The following is a 14,633-nucleotide window of genomic DNA, read 5'->3' on the forward strand; positions in this document are numbered from 1 at the left end:
CTAAGTCCAATAGCACTAGTACTATTTGTCAAAAACAATTTACTCTAGGAAACTTTCCAGCGTAATGATGGCCTTTATGGTTTTTCTACAGGAAACCCATAATGTTAACTGTGTATAATGTTATGTTCAGCGTTTATGATCTTCAGGAATTTTTTTCATTTGAGACATTATGGGGACTACAACAGCGTTAAAAATAATTATTTTAATTTCTCGACGTTTTGACCTTCATATTAAGGTCATCTGGAGTATACACTATATATATTATCATACAGAGACGAGCTATATTACATTTCACATAGTATGCTAAAGAGAATGATTTGATCAATGGTTATTCTACTGGCCTGACCTCTAGTGAAAAATTAAATAAATGAAATAAAATAACTTCATTAAGCTATATTCTATTTATGACAACATCAGAGGAAAATTTTTTCACATAGTTTTATTACAGCAAAAGTGATGTCTTAATTTAACATGAGAATTTTTATATTAGATTTAAGATCCTGCATTACCTATAGTCCTTGTTATAATTAACTCCTATGGAGAAAGGTTATGTGGGTAGAATATGTGCCTTCCATATTCTTGGTATTTTTAGACCATCATTATTGTTAAGATTAGGGTGGTTGATAAGAATTTCACAGGCTTCCTTAAATTTATGTTCATACCATGTTTTGGTGTGATATAAATAGCAGATGCTTTACTAGTCAATTCTATGTAAAGTATTCAGGGCATGATCAGAAAGGCCAGTTTTACCATAGTTATTAAATTTAATATGCCATTTATGGTCCTTTTTTCTGATAGGAACTGTATGTCCTGTTTCCTCTATATAGGGCAAATTACAGGTGCAATGAATACAGTATACTCCAGGGTGGGCCAGCGGAGGAAGTGGATCCTTGGATGAGTTGAGTAAGTTCTTTAATTTTGCAGGAGGTTTAAAGGTGACTTTAAGGTTGTATTTCTGTAGTATTGTGTTTATTTTATCTGATATCTCTTTAATGTATGGAATGTATGCAATATATATACACAAACTCCTACCACCACCCAACACAAAAACTAGGTGTCATTAACACACTAAAAAACAGAGCTTTGAAGATTTGCTTCAACAAACAAGCGCTTAAAGATGAATTAAAAGTTATCAGCATACCTTCCTAAAAAATGGCTACAGCCAAATTACTATCAGCAGAATCCTTCACAAGACCTCACTTAAAAACAAAAATGAACTACATTTCAAAATGTAGTTTATTTTTGATTACAAAAAAAACTGTAACCATTCCATACATTAAAGAGAATTATCTGATATCTCGCATACATTAAAGAGATATCAGATAAAATAAACAGAATGCTACAGAAATACAACCTTAAAGCCAGCTTTAAACCTCCTGCAAAATTAAAGAACTTACTCAACTCATCCAAGGATCCATTGACCCACCCAGAAGTATTCTGTATTCATTGCACTTGTAATTTTCCCTATATAGGAGAAACAGGACACACAATTCCTATCAGAAAAAAGGAACATAAACAGCACATTAAATTTAATAACTATGGTCAAGTTTGCTTTTCTGATTTTGTCCTGAATACTTTACATAGAATTGACTGGAAAAGCATCTGTTGTTTGCATCACACCAAAACCGTGGTATGAACGTAAATTGAAAGGTCTATGAAATTCTTATCAATTACCCTAATCTTAACAATAATGATGGTCTAAAAATCCCAAGAATATGGAAGGCACATATTCTACCCACATAACCTTTCTTCCCAGGAGTTAATTATAAATAGGACTATAGGTAATCCAGAATCTTAAATCTAATATAACGATTCTCATGTTAAATTAGGACATCACTTTTGCTGTAATAAAACTATGTGAAAAAAAGTTTCCTCTGTTGTCATAAACAGAATATAGCTTTGATGTAGTTATTTTATTTTATTTTTATTTTATTTTATTTTGTTTATATTTCTTCACTAGAGCTCAGGCCAGTAGAATAACTGTTGATTAAATCATTGTTTCTGTATATATATGTGTATACTTCAATTATTTCTAACATGTTTGTAGTTGCCATAATTTGTCTGAAATGAATGCTGATCACTGTGTAACACTAAAGGAAAGGATTCAGGAATTTTTTTTTTCCCCTCCTTAGATAGCATCTATTCTTCAAAACATTTGCAGAAAAGAAAGTCTTAGTCTTCCACCAGAATTGGCAATGAGGATTGCAAAACAGAGTCAACGCAACCTGCGCAGAGCTATTTTAATGTGTGAAGCATGTCGAGTGCAACAGTGAGTTATTCATTTTAATATTTCCAAATATAAATCCTTGCTTTTATTCAGGGTATGTTAAAGTAAGACTTCTTATCTTTAGATCTGTAGAGATTTTCTTATCATATTCAGAGTATTTAAGGAGATTATTCCTAGGGTTCTGTATAATTAGCAAAGTAGTTAGCAAAGGTATATTGCTTATCTACTGAAAATTACTGAGTGAATTGTATTTATAAGTGCATGTTGTAGTTTCATATATACTTTTGCGCTATTGTACTTTCATTATATCTTAATCAGAATTTTTCAATAAATGCAATAGACATTCCTACTGAATGTATGTAAATATATACATTAAGTTCTTATTATAGCATACTGTCTCATTGTGACTACCCAAATAACTACAAATGGCTTAGTTATTTTGTAACTATTTATTATAGGAAAGAGCACAGTTATCATTTTCTGATAATTCACTTGGTAGAAGTGAATTATCAGAAGCAAAAAATTTTAACACCACACCAGATACAAAGAATTTTAACATCACATACCCACACCATATCCCCCCCCCCCTCTCCCAAGCATAGATTACAGCAAATCTATTGTATACTCAATTGCTGCAGCATGGCTTTGTGAAAGTCAGGCCTAAGTAATTTATTAACGTTTTACAATACAGTGACAGCTGAGTTGGATAAAGGGAATGGCTACATGATGATACTGCTGGATTTTGCAAAGGCATTTGACAGGATACCACATGGAACTCTATTACACAAACTGCAACAATTTGAGATATGAAACTGCTGATATGTATAAAAAAGGATCCCTAAAGGACAGATACCAAAAAGTAGTATATGGAGGAGCAGAATCCAGGAGAAGGCAGGTGACTGGTGGTGTGCAGTAGGGCTCTGTGCTTGGACCACTGCTGTTTAATTTGTACATAAATGATATAGGAAATAATTTGCAGTGAGATATTCACTTCTTTGCTGATGCAAAGTTAGTTAGGATAATAGTTAATAAAGGTGATGTAAAGAGTTTGTAGGATGATTTGAATAGGCCGACAGTATGGGCAAAGCATAATGGTGCCGATTTAATGTAGAAAAGTGTAAGGTTATGTATTTTGTGATAGAAAGATTACAAGCCTTGTCTGCATTGAGAAAGAGTGAAGTTTAGAGGGCACATTGCAAAAGTAGTCAGGGTAGCTCACAGGATTACTTGGTTATAGAAGAACACACTAACAAACAGAGATAAGGTAGTTATCATTCTTCTTTATAAAGCCTTGATATGATCACATCTTGATTGCTGTGCTCAGGTCTGGTCACTTTGGGTTTCTTAGGGATGAGGAATTGGTGGAGAGGATGCAGAGCATGTGGAATGCTGCCTATGAGGATAGAGTGAGGGTTTTTGGATTGCAAAAGTTGATTGATAGGCAAAAAAGGGTGATATGGTAGAAACATTTAAGTTACTTAAAAGATTTTGTACGATTAATGAAGGGAAAATATTTCAACACTTGGCTAGAAGGAGCAGAACAAGAGGAAATCCTTGGAGGTTTGGTAAGACTGCCAAAGCCTTACCAAACCTTTTGGAAGCAATGGCATGAGGACTAGATTTTTCGTTTGGAGAGTGATGAATGAATGGAATGGAGTCAGTTGTGAGTGCCTTGTCTTTTAATGGTTTCAAGGAGAGGTATGATATTTATTGTGTTGATAGTTTGGGTCTCCCATGGACTAAACAGAGGTGCCTGTGCAATCATAATAATTTCAGACAGCCCAGCAGTATGGGGTTTTTGAAACATAACTAGTAGAGCTAGAACTTCATTGTCCGCTTATCTGTGACACCTTAGCCAATGCCTCAATAGTTGCTATTGATGATTCCCTTTGATCGGAAAGATCCGTGTCAAGGATATGAAGAATCATTATTTGGGCTTTTCAGTATGTGTCCTATATGGAATTTAAACGTAAGGGTGAACTATGGAGGCCTTACTGTAATCGTGTTTTAATGTTATTCACAGTTTTTTTTTTTTTAATTATATCATTTTTATAAGTGTTACTAATTAATTGTAACTCCATTTGAAGAGCTTGTCTAAGGAGCAGATTGCTAGGGCTCTTTTTTATGAGTATGAGAACAATGTAATTTTGTGTTTAGAATTACTGAACACAAAATTTACTGGATTCAAATTACAAAATCTTATTACGTGCAGAATTTTCAGCCGTCTCATTAGCATCATCAGTGTAGATGATTAGGTTATAATTACAAAAGCAAAATAGAATATTTAAGTTAAATGCACAACAATAAAACTCTTAATGTGACACACCTGATATAGAAAGATATAGTACAGATAGAACTGAAATACTATCATTTCAATAGAAATTAGACATTGGAATCAATGTCATATGTGGGGTGTGCAGGTGAGGATTGAGAAAGAAATCTATTGACATTTTTTCTAGAATTGGAAGTTTAGTTTTAGAACTCTTCATAAGGTTGTTTTAGATGACAAAGGTAGATGGAATAAATGAAGTAAAGAAGAAGCAGGTTTTGGTGTGTCTGCAGTTGAAATGTTGGGTAGCTACTTCTCTTGTTTTAACTGGTCAAAGTGGAGGAAATGATAGTTGCCAGTTCACTGAGGCAGTAACCATGAAAGTACTTATAGGAAAGATAGTAGTGATATGTCATGTCTCTGAGATAGTAGTTGAAATGAGTGAGTGAGGGAGCATCTGTCAGCTGAATCATTTTCTTGGCAGCAAGGGGAGTGGATTCACTCACAACATATGAACAATACTCTAAAGATGTGTTGATTTGGTATTTGTGCAGAGTTTAGTGGTTGAATGGTGAAAAGTAGCATCTTGAGCAGAAAGAATGCTTGGTTTTTCAGAGGTTAAGGAAGCTATTGTTGTGATGCATTTACATGCCAGGTAGAGGCTTGGAGGTAAATGTCCATTTAAGAAGCACGATCTAGTCTAGAGACTGTGTAGCTCAGTGGAAGTGGCATGTGCATCCACAGTACTAGTCACCCAAAGAAAGAGCATTCCAAGTTTGATTCTAGTTGCCAATGCCTTTTTTTTTTGTTTTCCTGACTGGTTCTCAAGTTAGTCTATTTCTGGCATGTGCAAATGGGTTTTTTTTTGTCCTGTAAACTCAAGAAAATTGACTGTAGAGCGCACTATTTCAGACAGTAAATATAATGTTAGGATTAGGGACCACTTTTTGTGCAGAGTTTATCAGTGTATAATTAGTGTTATGTATGTATATGCCATGTATAATTAGTGATAGTCTTGTGCCAGCTATCTGAGCTAGCTACCAGTGGAGATTGAACCCCTCCCCCTCCACACACACACACACACACACAGTCTTCAAAAGTTAGAAAAGACTAAAAGGGCTTTGCCTACTCCCTACAGGAGAATAAAAGGCTTTAGCAGCAAATTTCATTTTTGTTTTATTTTTATTTATTTAAGTGGAAGTGGCACGTGCATCCATAGCACCAGCCACTGGTCTTGTTTGGCAATTAGTATATTACTAAAGGTACTGAGCTGAGATCCCCTTTGCAAGGTAAAAAAAAAGGTGGAGGGACTGCATTTTGATAACATTGAAAGTGGCTAGGTTATCTTAATCTTAGTACCATTGAAAGATATATAGAGATCACTATTTAAGGCTCTGGCACAACTGGAGAGAGAGATTGAGACTATCCAATTACAGATTGTGGCAGGTAGACTGAAAGATGGGAATTTAATGAGCAAGCCTATATGCAAAACTTACTTAAATGTTCTGGAAATGTCAAGAGTGATAATGTTTCTCCAAGCTTTTGCAAGGGTTGTTTCCAAATGGGTGAAGAAGGCTACAAGGTCAACTGTGGATCTAGAGTTGAGGAATCCATACCAGTTCTCATTGACTAACTGGTAAGTCTGTAGGTAGGTAATCCAGTACATGCATTGGAATAAGTAGTTCCAGCTGAGTATAAAAAAAAAAAAAATTATAGAGACAATTAGGACAGGTGTTAGCTCTAGAACACATCATTGAGTATAATTAGAGATGCCATTGGGACTGGAAGACTTTTTTAGTGTCTTAAGTTATTTAGTATTCTTTTGATTTTTTATTTATTTTTTTCTCTTCAAAAAGCCCTATATAGGAGTGCATATGTTATGATGCACTGTTTCTGGTAGGGTAGGAGGTGACGTTGGAGGAGAAGAGTAATGCCAGTAGGATTAGCTTTAGATGACTTGCAAGGGTCTAGAAGACAGAACATAAGACAGGTGATAAGTTTCTGTTAATTAGCCTTTATGAAGTCAGATTTTGATATGCTGATAGTTGTTTTGTTTATTGCATGCTTTGGTAGGCTGTATATGAAGCTGGGGTTCTTCTAAGAAGTGCCTTAGAAGACTGAAATAGAGGACTGACAATATTGGATTCCTGACAGATAAGAGATTAATTTGGAGGAAAATTGTTGACAGGAAGTTAGTAATGGTATAAATTTTTTATGTACTATCATAATCTGAGGGTACATATTAGGAATTAGATGATAATGATGCAGAGCTGTTCTTGAAATTTTCCAGGGAATTTGAGTTTTGTAGATGGCCTACTTATGAAACTGCCATCTTTTGATCTGCCTGTTATCCTTCTTTGCAACTGGGTCACCAGGTTCCTTTCTGATCATTCATTACATATCACTGGAGGATTTTCTCTCTTTAGATTTCCCTCTGTTGCAGTTTGGTTAGTTCTAGAATTGCTACACATTGTTGACCGCTCTGTAAACTTAAATCCTATCCATTGTTTTTTGTTGATTGTACACTCCATTCCGATTCTTTTCTTGACAAACACTTGGAGTGTTTCAATGTTCTGAGCATAAAGATCTTTCATAACTGATGTTTTAAACATAAATTTCCTTGCTACTCTCCAGTGGTATATGTGACACTTATGAACTTCAGTGATATGATACTAATACACAGCTTATCCTATTCCTCATAAGAACTCATTTCATACTTTTCCTTTCTTTTGATAATACTCAGATCTCTAGTCATAAACATATTTCTTTTCTTATTCAACTCACAACTATAGCCTACATTGCCATCCATATCCTATCCAGCCTCCAATGTTCTATAAACAGTTTCTCTTCAAACTTATTGTACAAGCTTCATGTCCTCTTTCATTCTATCTACTTTGGTTTTTTGGTAGCCTCTCTTCGCACTGTTTTCTCTGAGAAATATGACCTCCAGCTGTTTGCAAAGCACACAAATTTCTTTTTATTCACTTGCATGCACATTGTACTGTGGGCTATAAGTTTTGCAATTTTTTTGTATTCGTGAGTTTAATAAAATTAAATAACATATTGTTAATGTTAAACCAGGCTTTGGATTTTAGAATTGAGGAATTAATTACTAATTCTTTGATTCCATAAAGAAATTAATGGAAAAGAGAAGTTTCAAGCCCATGACCATATGTTTTCTAGCTACAGATTGAGACATCACAAAAAACTGCCATTGATTTGAGTATCAAAAATATGTACAAAGTAATTGTCAAGAAATTATGATGCCATAATTCATTGCAAACTAATTTTGTGGCATCAGAGATAATATGATAATTATTAAACAAATGAAAAAAATTCCCTCAAAAATGCAGAACTGGTTCTGTTTGCAGAAGTTACAGAAACATTAATGAAGTGTTATGCATTATGATAACAAAATAATACATTTCCTTTCATAATAATACTAGAGAATTTATCTCAGTCCTGAATCTTGAAAATCCTAATCATTCACTCAAAATTAATTTATATGGTATTGACAAAAAAAACAAAAAAAAAAAACAAGCTAGTTTGTCGGTTTTGTGATAAGAAACAATTATTGGGCATAATATGCTGGTTTCATGCCCTTATCACTTCAGCTCTAATTCAACTTATTTTCCCCTTCTCTATCTTGTTCTTACATCTTTCTTCCTTACTTTTCCATTTTATCTCCATAATTGCATACAGTGCATGAAGTGACATCATTTCCCTCTGTTCTTGAGATAGTTAAAAGCCTGTTCTACTTTTCTTGGTAAATACCTCATTTTGTCTTAGTAAACACAGCAATTAACTGATTTATTGATAACATCAGATGTTCTAATAAATAATAATCCACTGTACTTACAGGTCCTTGAGATCCATGACCTGCTATGTATCCTTGGCATTTTTTGTAACCATAATTTTAAGGTGGTTAGTCTTATGTCTAAATATATATTTTTGTGTGTAACTTGCATGTCTTCTTTTGGTTGGTTTGCTCGGTTGCAGGATAGAAAACTTGAGTTTCAAGGAGGGAAAAACCTTGCCACCTCCATATGAGATAGGCTAGCTTACCTTCCAGGAATGGAGAGTCCTGGTGAAAGTATTCTTTGTGTCTTAGACAGGATTTCAATCCAGATCTTTCCAACCTAAATGCTTTGTCAAAACCAACTTAACTATGAAGGCTCACCAAATGTTCTACATCATGAAATTATCATTTGTGTCATGATTTGTACGATGAATACATTAATGTAAAACTCATCGGTTATATATAGAGGAAAGTATACAAGATGTAAGCTAAAGCTTAACTTACAATCGATCTTGCTGCTTTATATCGGTTTTAAAGAATAGTTTTTGATGTGCATTTGAGGTGAGTTTTCCGTTAATATGTTCATCATACAAATCATGACACAAATGATAATTTCATGATGTAGAACATTTGGTGAGCCTCCATAGTTAAGTCAGTTTTGACAAAGTATTTAGATTGGAAAGAGCTGGATTCAAATCCTGTCTAAGACACAAACAACATTTTGGTACTGTCACCTCTGACAGCCTTAGCTTACTATGGGTAAGCCTTTAGCTTACTCAGTACTAAACATATGTTCATGGATGAGATTCATATTAAAAAATAAAAATAAATAAATAAAAAGCAAATCTGTAGAGACTAAACTACAGTTTGTTATAAGAGATTTTGCTATTGTTAATTTTTAAATCACAATAGCATCAATTCTTTATGTGGTATTTTTTGGTGAGTAGTTAAAGTATGTTGTTTTTAAATGCCATTTCTGCTATCACAATGTCATAAAACCTTTAGCATATTAGTACTATAGGCAGACTGAAGTTTAGATATCCAAAGTTGATAGTAATGGTTTTTTTGGAAATTTTAAAGTCTGTATCCAGAAGTTGCACCTTTATCTAATCATCAGGCAGTTTCCAAAGCATCACTTATTACTGTAGTTTTTTTTATTAGCTGGGTAGCCTTGTCATAATGCTCTTAGACCAAGATGCCATTTTTTGCAGTAAGACTCAAGGGCTTGTCAATTATTTGGCAAGGACATTTTACTAAATTACAATTTTTTTTTTACATTGTGTTTTCAGATATCCATTTGTTCCTGATCAAGAGGTTGTCCAGCCAGACTGGGAAGTCTTTCTGCGTGAAACTGCTGTTATGATAGTTCAAGAGCAGACTCCCAATAGGTAAGTTGTCTGGCAAGTATTCAGTTCATATTTTACTTAAGAATATTGCAAAAGTTTACAAAATATTTTTATATCTTGTGTGCTATTTTTTTCTTATTTCACTTGTGCTTTGTCTGAATAGATATTGTCTACAGAATATCTTTCCTTTTTTCATATATTTTTTCAAAACCTTTTCATATATGAATAAATATATTCAATTATATATTTCCACCTTCATTGTTACAGGATTCACTCCCTTTTACAGAATCATTTTACATCTTTTTACAGAATAATTAAAACATCAGTCAGCTAAGTATCCTTCAAAGTTTTGAGAATTAATTGCTCATCCATGGTACTAAAATACCATTGGTAAGTTTACAATCTTTTATGGGTGGAATGGCATTAAAAACAAAAATAGAATCCATGCAGACTATGAATGACAGAAAATTTACAGAAACCTGAGCATTTCAACTTGTGCATTCTTGCATATTAATTTGTAGTTTTGAAAAATAGTCTCTGCTCTAAAAAATTCCTGCCAGATCATCCCATGTGGGTATTTTTTGTCTATGATGGGAAAATGTACCAGGCAGCACAATATTAGCATTATTTTTTGTGTGTATGTGTGTCAGTTGAGCTTATACACATTTCTGACATGCATTCACTTCACCAAGAGAGAGAGAGAGCATCTCTATAGCACGATCGTGAAGACAACTGGCATTTGCCTTTCATTTGAAAGGTTCTAAATTCATATCTCATCTAGAGTGAGAAATCTTTATAAGAGCTATTCAGCTGAAGGCAAGTTAGCCAATCTCATACAGAGCTGGTAATGTTTTTCATCCTGCAAAACAGCCAAATGGCCAGATAATATACCAGCCTCATAGTCTTAGTTAATTCAACTCTAATTCTAGTGAAATTAAACCACTCCATGCTCTTTCTCACTGTTCAGCTTGGGAGAAACTACATATTCTTCTTAGTTTGAGTAGCTCTTTCATACTCTTACTTTGTGTTAATATGTACACAGGTTTCAGTCCCTAGTTGGATCTACTGCATTTGTTGTAGACAACATAGTTGACTCACTATATCCAAAATCATTATAACAAATGTGACTCTCACCTACAAAAGATTTGATTGCAAAGCAATAATACATTAGTAGTATAGTACTACCAGTGGTTGGCTGGTTAGCATAGCTCTTCAACCAACAGATTGCTGGTCAAATCCTGCTATGGACATGGATGTTTGTGATTGTCTTTAGGTGGGAAATGAATTTCATTGCCTGGTGTGGGACCACTGCCTAGCTTATTTGGAGGACCTGAAGGGCTTGAAAAAGTTCTGTTTGGTCTCTAGTGCAGGGTTTCAAGACTTTGTTAAGTAAAAATACAATATATATATATATATATATATATATATATATATCATCATCAAATTTCTGACATGTACCTTCAAGGGGGTGTACAGGATATGATAGTACTACATGAAAATTTTACATCATTACTAACTTCCTATCTACAATTTTCCTCCAAATCAGTCTGTTACTTGTCAAGACTCCAACATTATCAGATCTTATATTTCTATCGTCTAAGGCACTTTGTACTGTATCCTGCCAACCTGGCAGAGAACACTTGCTTTGCCTAATCTTTCCTCACCCATTCTATTTAAGTGACCATACCACCTGAGATTAGCTCTGCTAATGCATTCCTGGATGCCGACAATGTCTAGTTCTTTCCTAATATCCTCGTTTTTAATATGATATTGCCACTGATGACATCTGTTCATGCCTCTAATCTTTCTCAGGGCTCTCATATCTGCGGTCTCTACTCTTTGGTCAAGTGTTTTACTTCTGACCCAGCTCTCAGATCCATAAGTTAAAACTGGTTTGAACACTGCCTTGTATACAGCTAATTTAGTGTTTCGACTAATTTCTCTCTTATTCCATATGAATTTATTCAATTGACTTCCTACCATGCCAGCTTTGTTGATTCTGTTGTCTATTTCCATATTTAATTTATCATCTTCACTAAAAATCGTGCCTAAGTAGCTGAAATGTTTTACTTGTTCCACAGGTTCTCGTTTCACAATGCATTTGAAATTTTCAACAATTCTACCTATTTTCATGTGTCTTTGTCTTTTTATTGCTGACCTTCATACCATATCTATTACAACAGTTATTCAATTTAGTCAGAGAATCTTGCAGACTTGTAGCAGATTTATTTAGAAGTATAACATCATCCGCATAAAGCAAAGAGCATACATTAACATATCGAATTCTGATATCATGTTTAATGCCACTTTCCTTCATAATGTGATCATGTAGATAATGAATAACAGAGGGGATAATGTACATCCTTGTTTCACACCAGATTTAACATTAAACCATCTTCCTGTACTTCCTTCAATTCTAATTGCTGACTTGCAACATAAATAAAGACTAAGTATTGCTTGATATAATGTCCCATCGACACCATATAACTGTAGCATATTGAATAGCTTCTCTCTTGGCACCTTGTCATATGCCTTTTCCAAATCGACAAAACTTAAATACAGATCTTTGTTATATTCCCATGATTTCTCCACTATTTGTCGTAAAGTGAAGATCTGATCCTGACAGCCTCTATTTGGCCTGAATCCAGCTTGTTCTTCACCAAGCTTTTCTTCCACAATTCTTCTCAACCAATTTCTCAAGTATACTGGCATAAATCTTGCCAGAAACACTCAGTAGGGAAATATCTCTGTAATTCTCACATTCAGTTTTATTTCTCCTTTTTATATATGGGTACTATGAGAGCTCTACTCCAATCGTCGGGAATTCGTCCCTCTGCCCACGCCTTCTGAACTATGCAGTGCAGCCACTGTAAGACTTTTATACCACCATACTTCAGCATTTCTAGTTGAATATCATCTACCCCTGCTGCCTTTCCACATTTCAAGCCTTTGATAGTTTTTTTCTATTTCAAGTATGGATATGTATTCCTAACTGTATGCCTGTTGAGTGTTTTTTACCACTGTGCTATCACTGCTTGTTTCATTTAGCAATTTTTCGAATTAATTACTCCATACTTCAAGGATATCTTTTTCTCCTGTTTTCATGTCACCTTTATCATCTCTAATTCCTTTTACAGCATTCTTTCCTCCATTTCTAAGCTTCTTCAACAACCTCCAGAATATTTTGCCACTTTCTTGATATTTATTTTCTGTGTTCTTGCCAAAGTCCTCTATGACTTATGTTTAGCTAGTTTTACACAGTGTTTAGCTTTCTTACATTTGTCTCTGTATTCTCTAAGAGCACAAGCTGGCTTATTTGCCAGGAACTTTTGATATGCTTTGTTCTTTTCCTTCACTGCCTCTGTAGCTTATATATATATAAAATCAATAAAAATGAAAAATAAAAAAAATCCTTAATAATCCTTAGCCCACCCACAGTACTGTAGATTTACAAATAACTTCTTGTGTGTCAGACAAACATGAAAAAAAAAAATAATAAAAAAATAAAACAATTCCTACTGTGAGTGGAACTAAGAAGTTTATATATATTTTTTATTTTTATTCATTTTTTTACCTAGTTTAGAAACTACTCTAGAGACCAAACATGGAACTTTTTCACGCCACTTCAGGTCTCTAATAAGCACGGCAGTGGTCTCACACCAGGCGATGAAATTATTATCCTACCTAAAGACACAATCATAAACAGTGATACCCATAACGGAATTCAAACCCGAAGCCTGGTGGTTGCACAGCAGATATGCTAAGCAGGCTGCCAATCTGTTGTTTTCCCTTCATTAGTTATTCTGCTAAATAAGCGATTCCCATATCCTTTGATTTCAGCATGTTGGAATCAGATGAAATGAGGGGTTGGATGGTGCAGTTATCATGGCAAAGATGTTCATTCATTGCAAAACTCTGTCAGTCCATATAAGTAGCCAGTGAGATAGCAACTAACATCTCAGTAGTATGGACCCTAGCTGAGAGAGAGAGACTAAAAATGAACTGTACATGTACAAGGACTAATGACTCAATCTATGAGATGTGTAGCATAATTTTAACAAACATATTTCAGTACAAAGTTGTTGGAAGTTTTTCCAGTTGGTTGTACTATAAATTAAAGATACCAAGAAATTATGTACTTGGTTTAATCTTTTATCCAAGTGAAAGCAAACAAGTTTGTGCCTGAACTATTTTCAGGACTGGGGCAACTCGTATAAAGAAGCTAATGACTTCACATCACTTGCCTTAGTATCCCATAATGCAAAACACATCTCCTGCGGACATGTATAATGCTGTGTATTATATGGGAAGGGACCCTTCCCATTATACATAGCATCATACATGTCATAATGCATAGCATTATACATGTTTGCAAGGATGTGCTTTGCATTATGGGATACTAAGGCAAGTGATATGAAGTTTATTAGCTTCTTTGTACGAGTTTCCCCCAGTCCTAAAAATAGTTCAAGCACAAACTTGTTTGCTTACACTTGAATAAAGGAGTAAACCAAGTATATAATTTCTTGTATCTTTAATTTATATTTTATTACAAAGCACTCATTTTAGCAATGAACACTGTGATTTACTTTTTGTTTAAACACTGCTCAATCTTTATATCTTATTTTATTAGATGTGGACAGTGTCCTTCAGCCTTTTAATTACCAAGCATTCATTTTTTGAAGCATTTTATATTTTCTGTCATATTTATGTTTTTACTTCACCTTTTAATCTCCAGTATTGTTCACATAATTTCCTTGTTTTCAAATATGTTGTGGTGAGAGACTATGAAAGAATACATAGTACAGAGCTGGAAATTATGGTAAATTTAGGACAGCTGGTTGCAATACCATGTGTAGGAAAAAGGAAAGATGTGAAGAGTAGTGCATGGAAGAAATAAACAAAACCAAAAAAAAAAAAAAAAAAAAAAAGATATTTGAAAAACGCAGTGTTAGACTTCTTTCCCAGAATTAGAAGTCTGGAAGCTAAATGGAT

At 34.2% G+C, this 14,633-nt stretch overlaps 1 protein-coding gene across 1 annotated transcript in view; it reads left to right on the forward strand.

Annotated features, from left to right (window-relative positions):
- Positions 1-14,633, forward strand: part of RfC38 (replication factor C subunit RfC38) — a 145,789-nt gene that overhangs the window by 62,663 nt on the left and 68,493 nt on the right. The window contains exons 5-6 of the mRNA XM_090392632.1: positions 2,133-2,269; positions 9,585-9,683. Coding sequence (XP_090248758.1) covers positions 2,133-2,269; positions 9,585-9,683 — 236 coding nt within the window. The remainder of the gene's footprint in view (positions 1-2,132; positions 2,270-9,584; positions 9,684-14,633) is intronic.

The sequence above is a fragment of the Typopeltis vanoorti genome, chromosome 5 (genome assembly GCF_054136105.1).
Source record: "Typopeltis vanoorti isolate ZY-2024b chromosome 5, IOZ_Tvanoo_1.0, whole genome shotgun sequence".
NCBI lineage: Eukaryota > Metazoa > Arthropoda > Arachnida > Uropygi > Thelyphonidae > Typopeltis > Typopeltis vanoorti.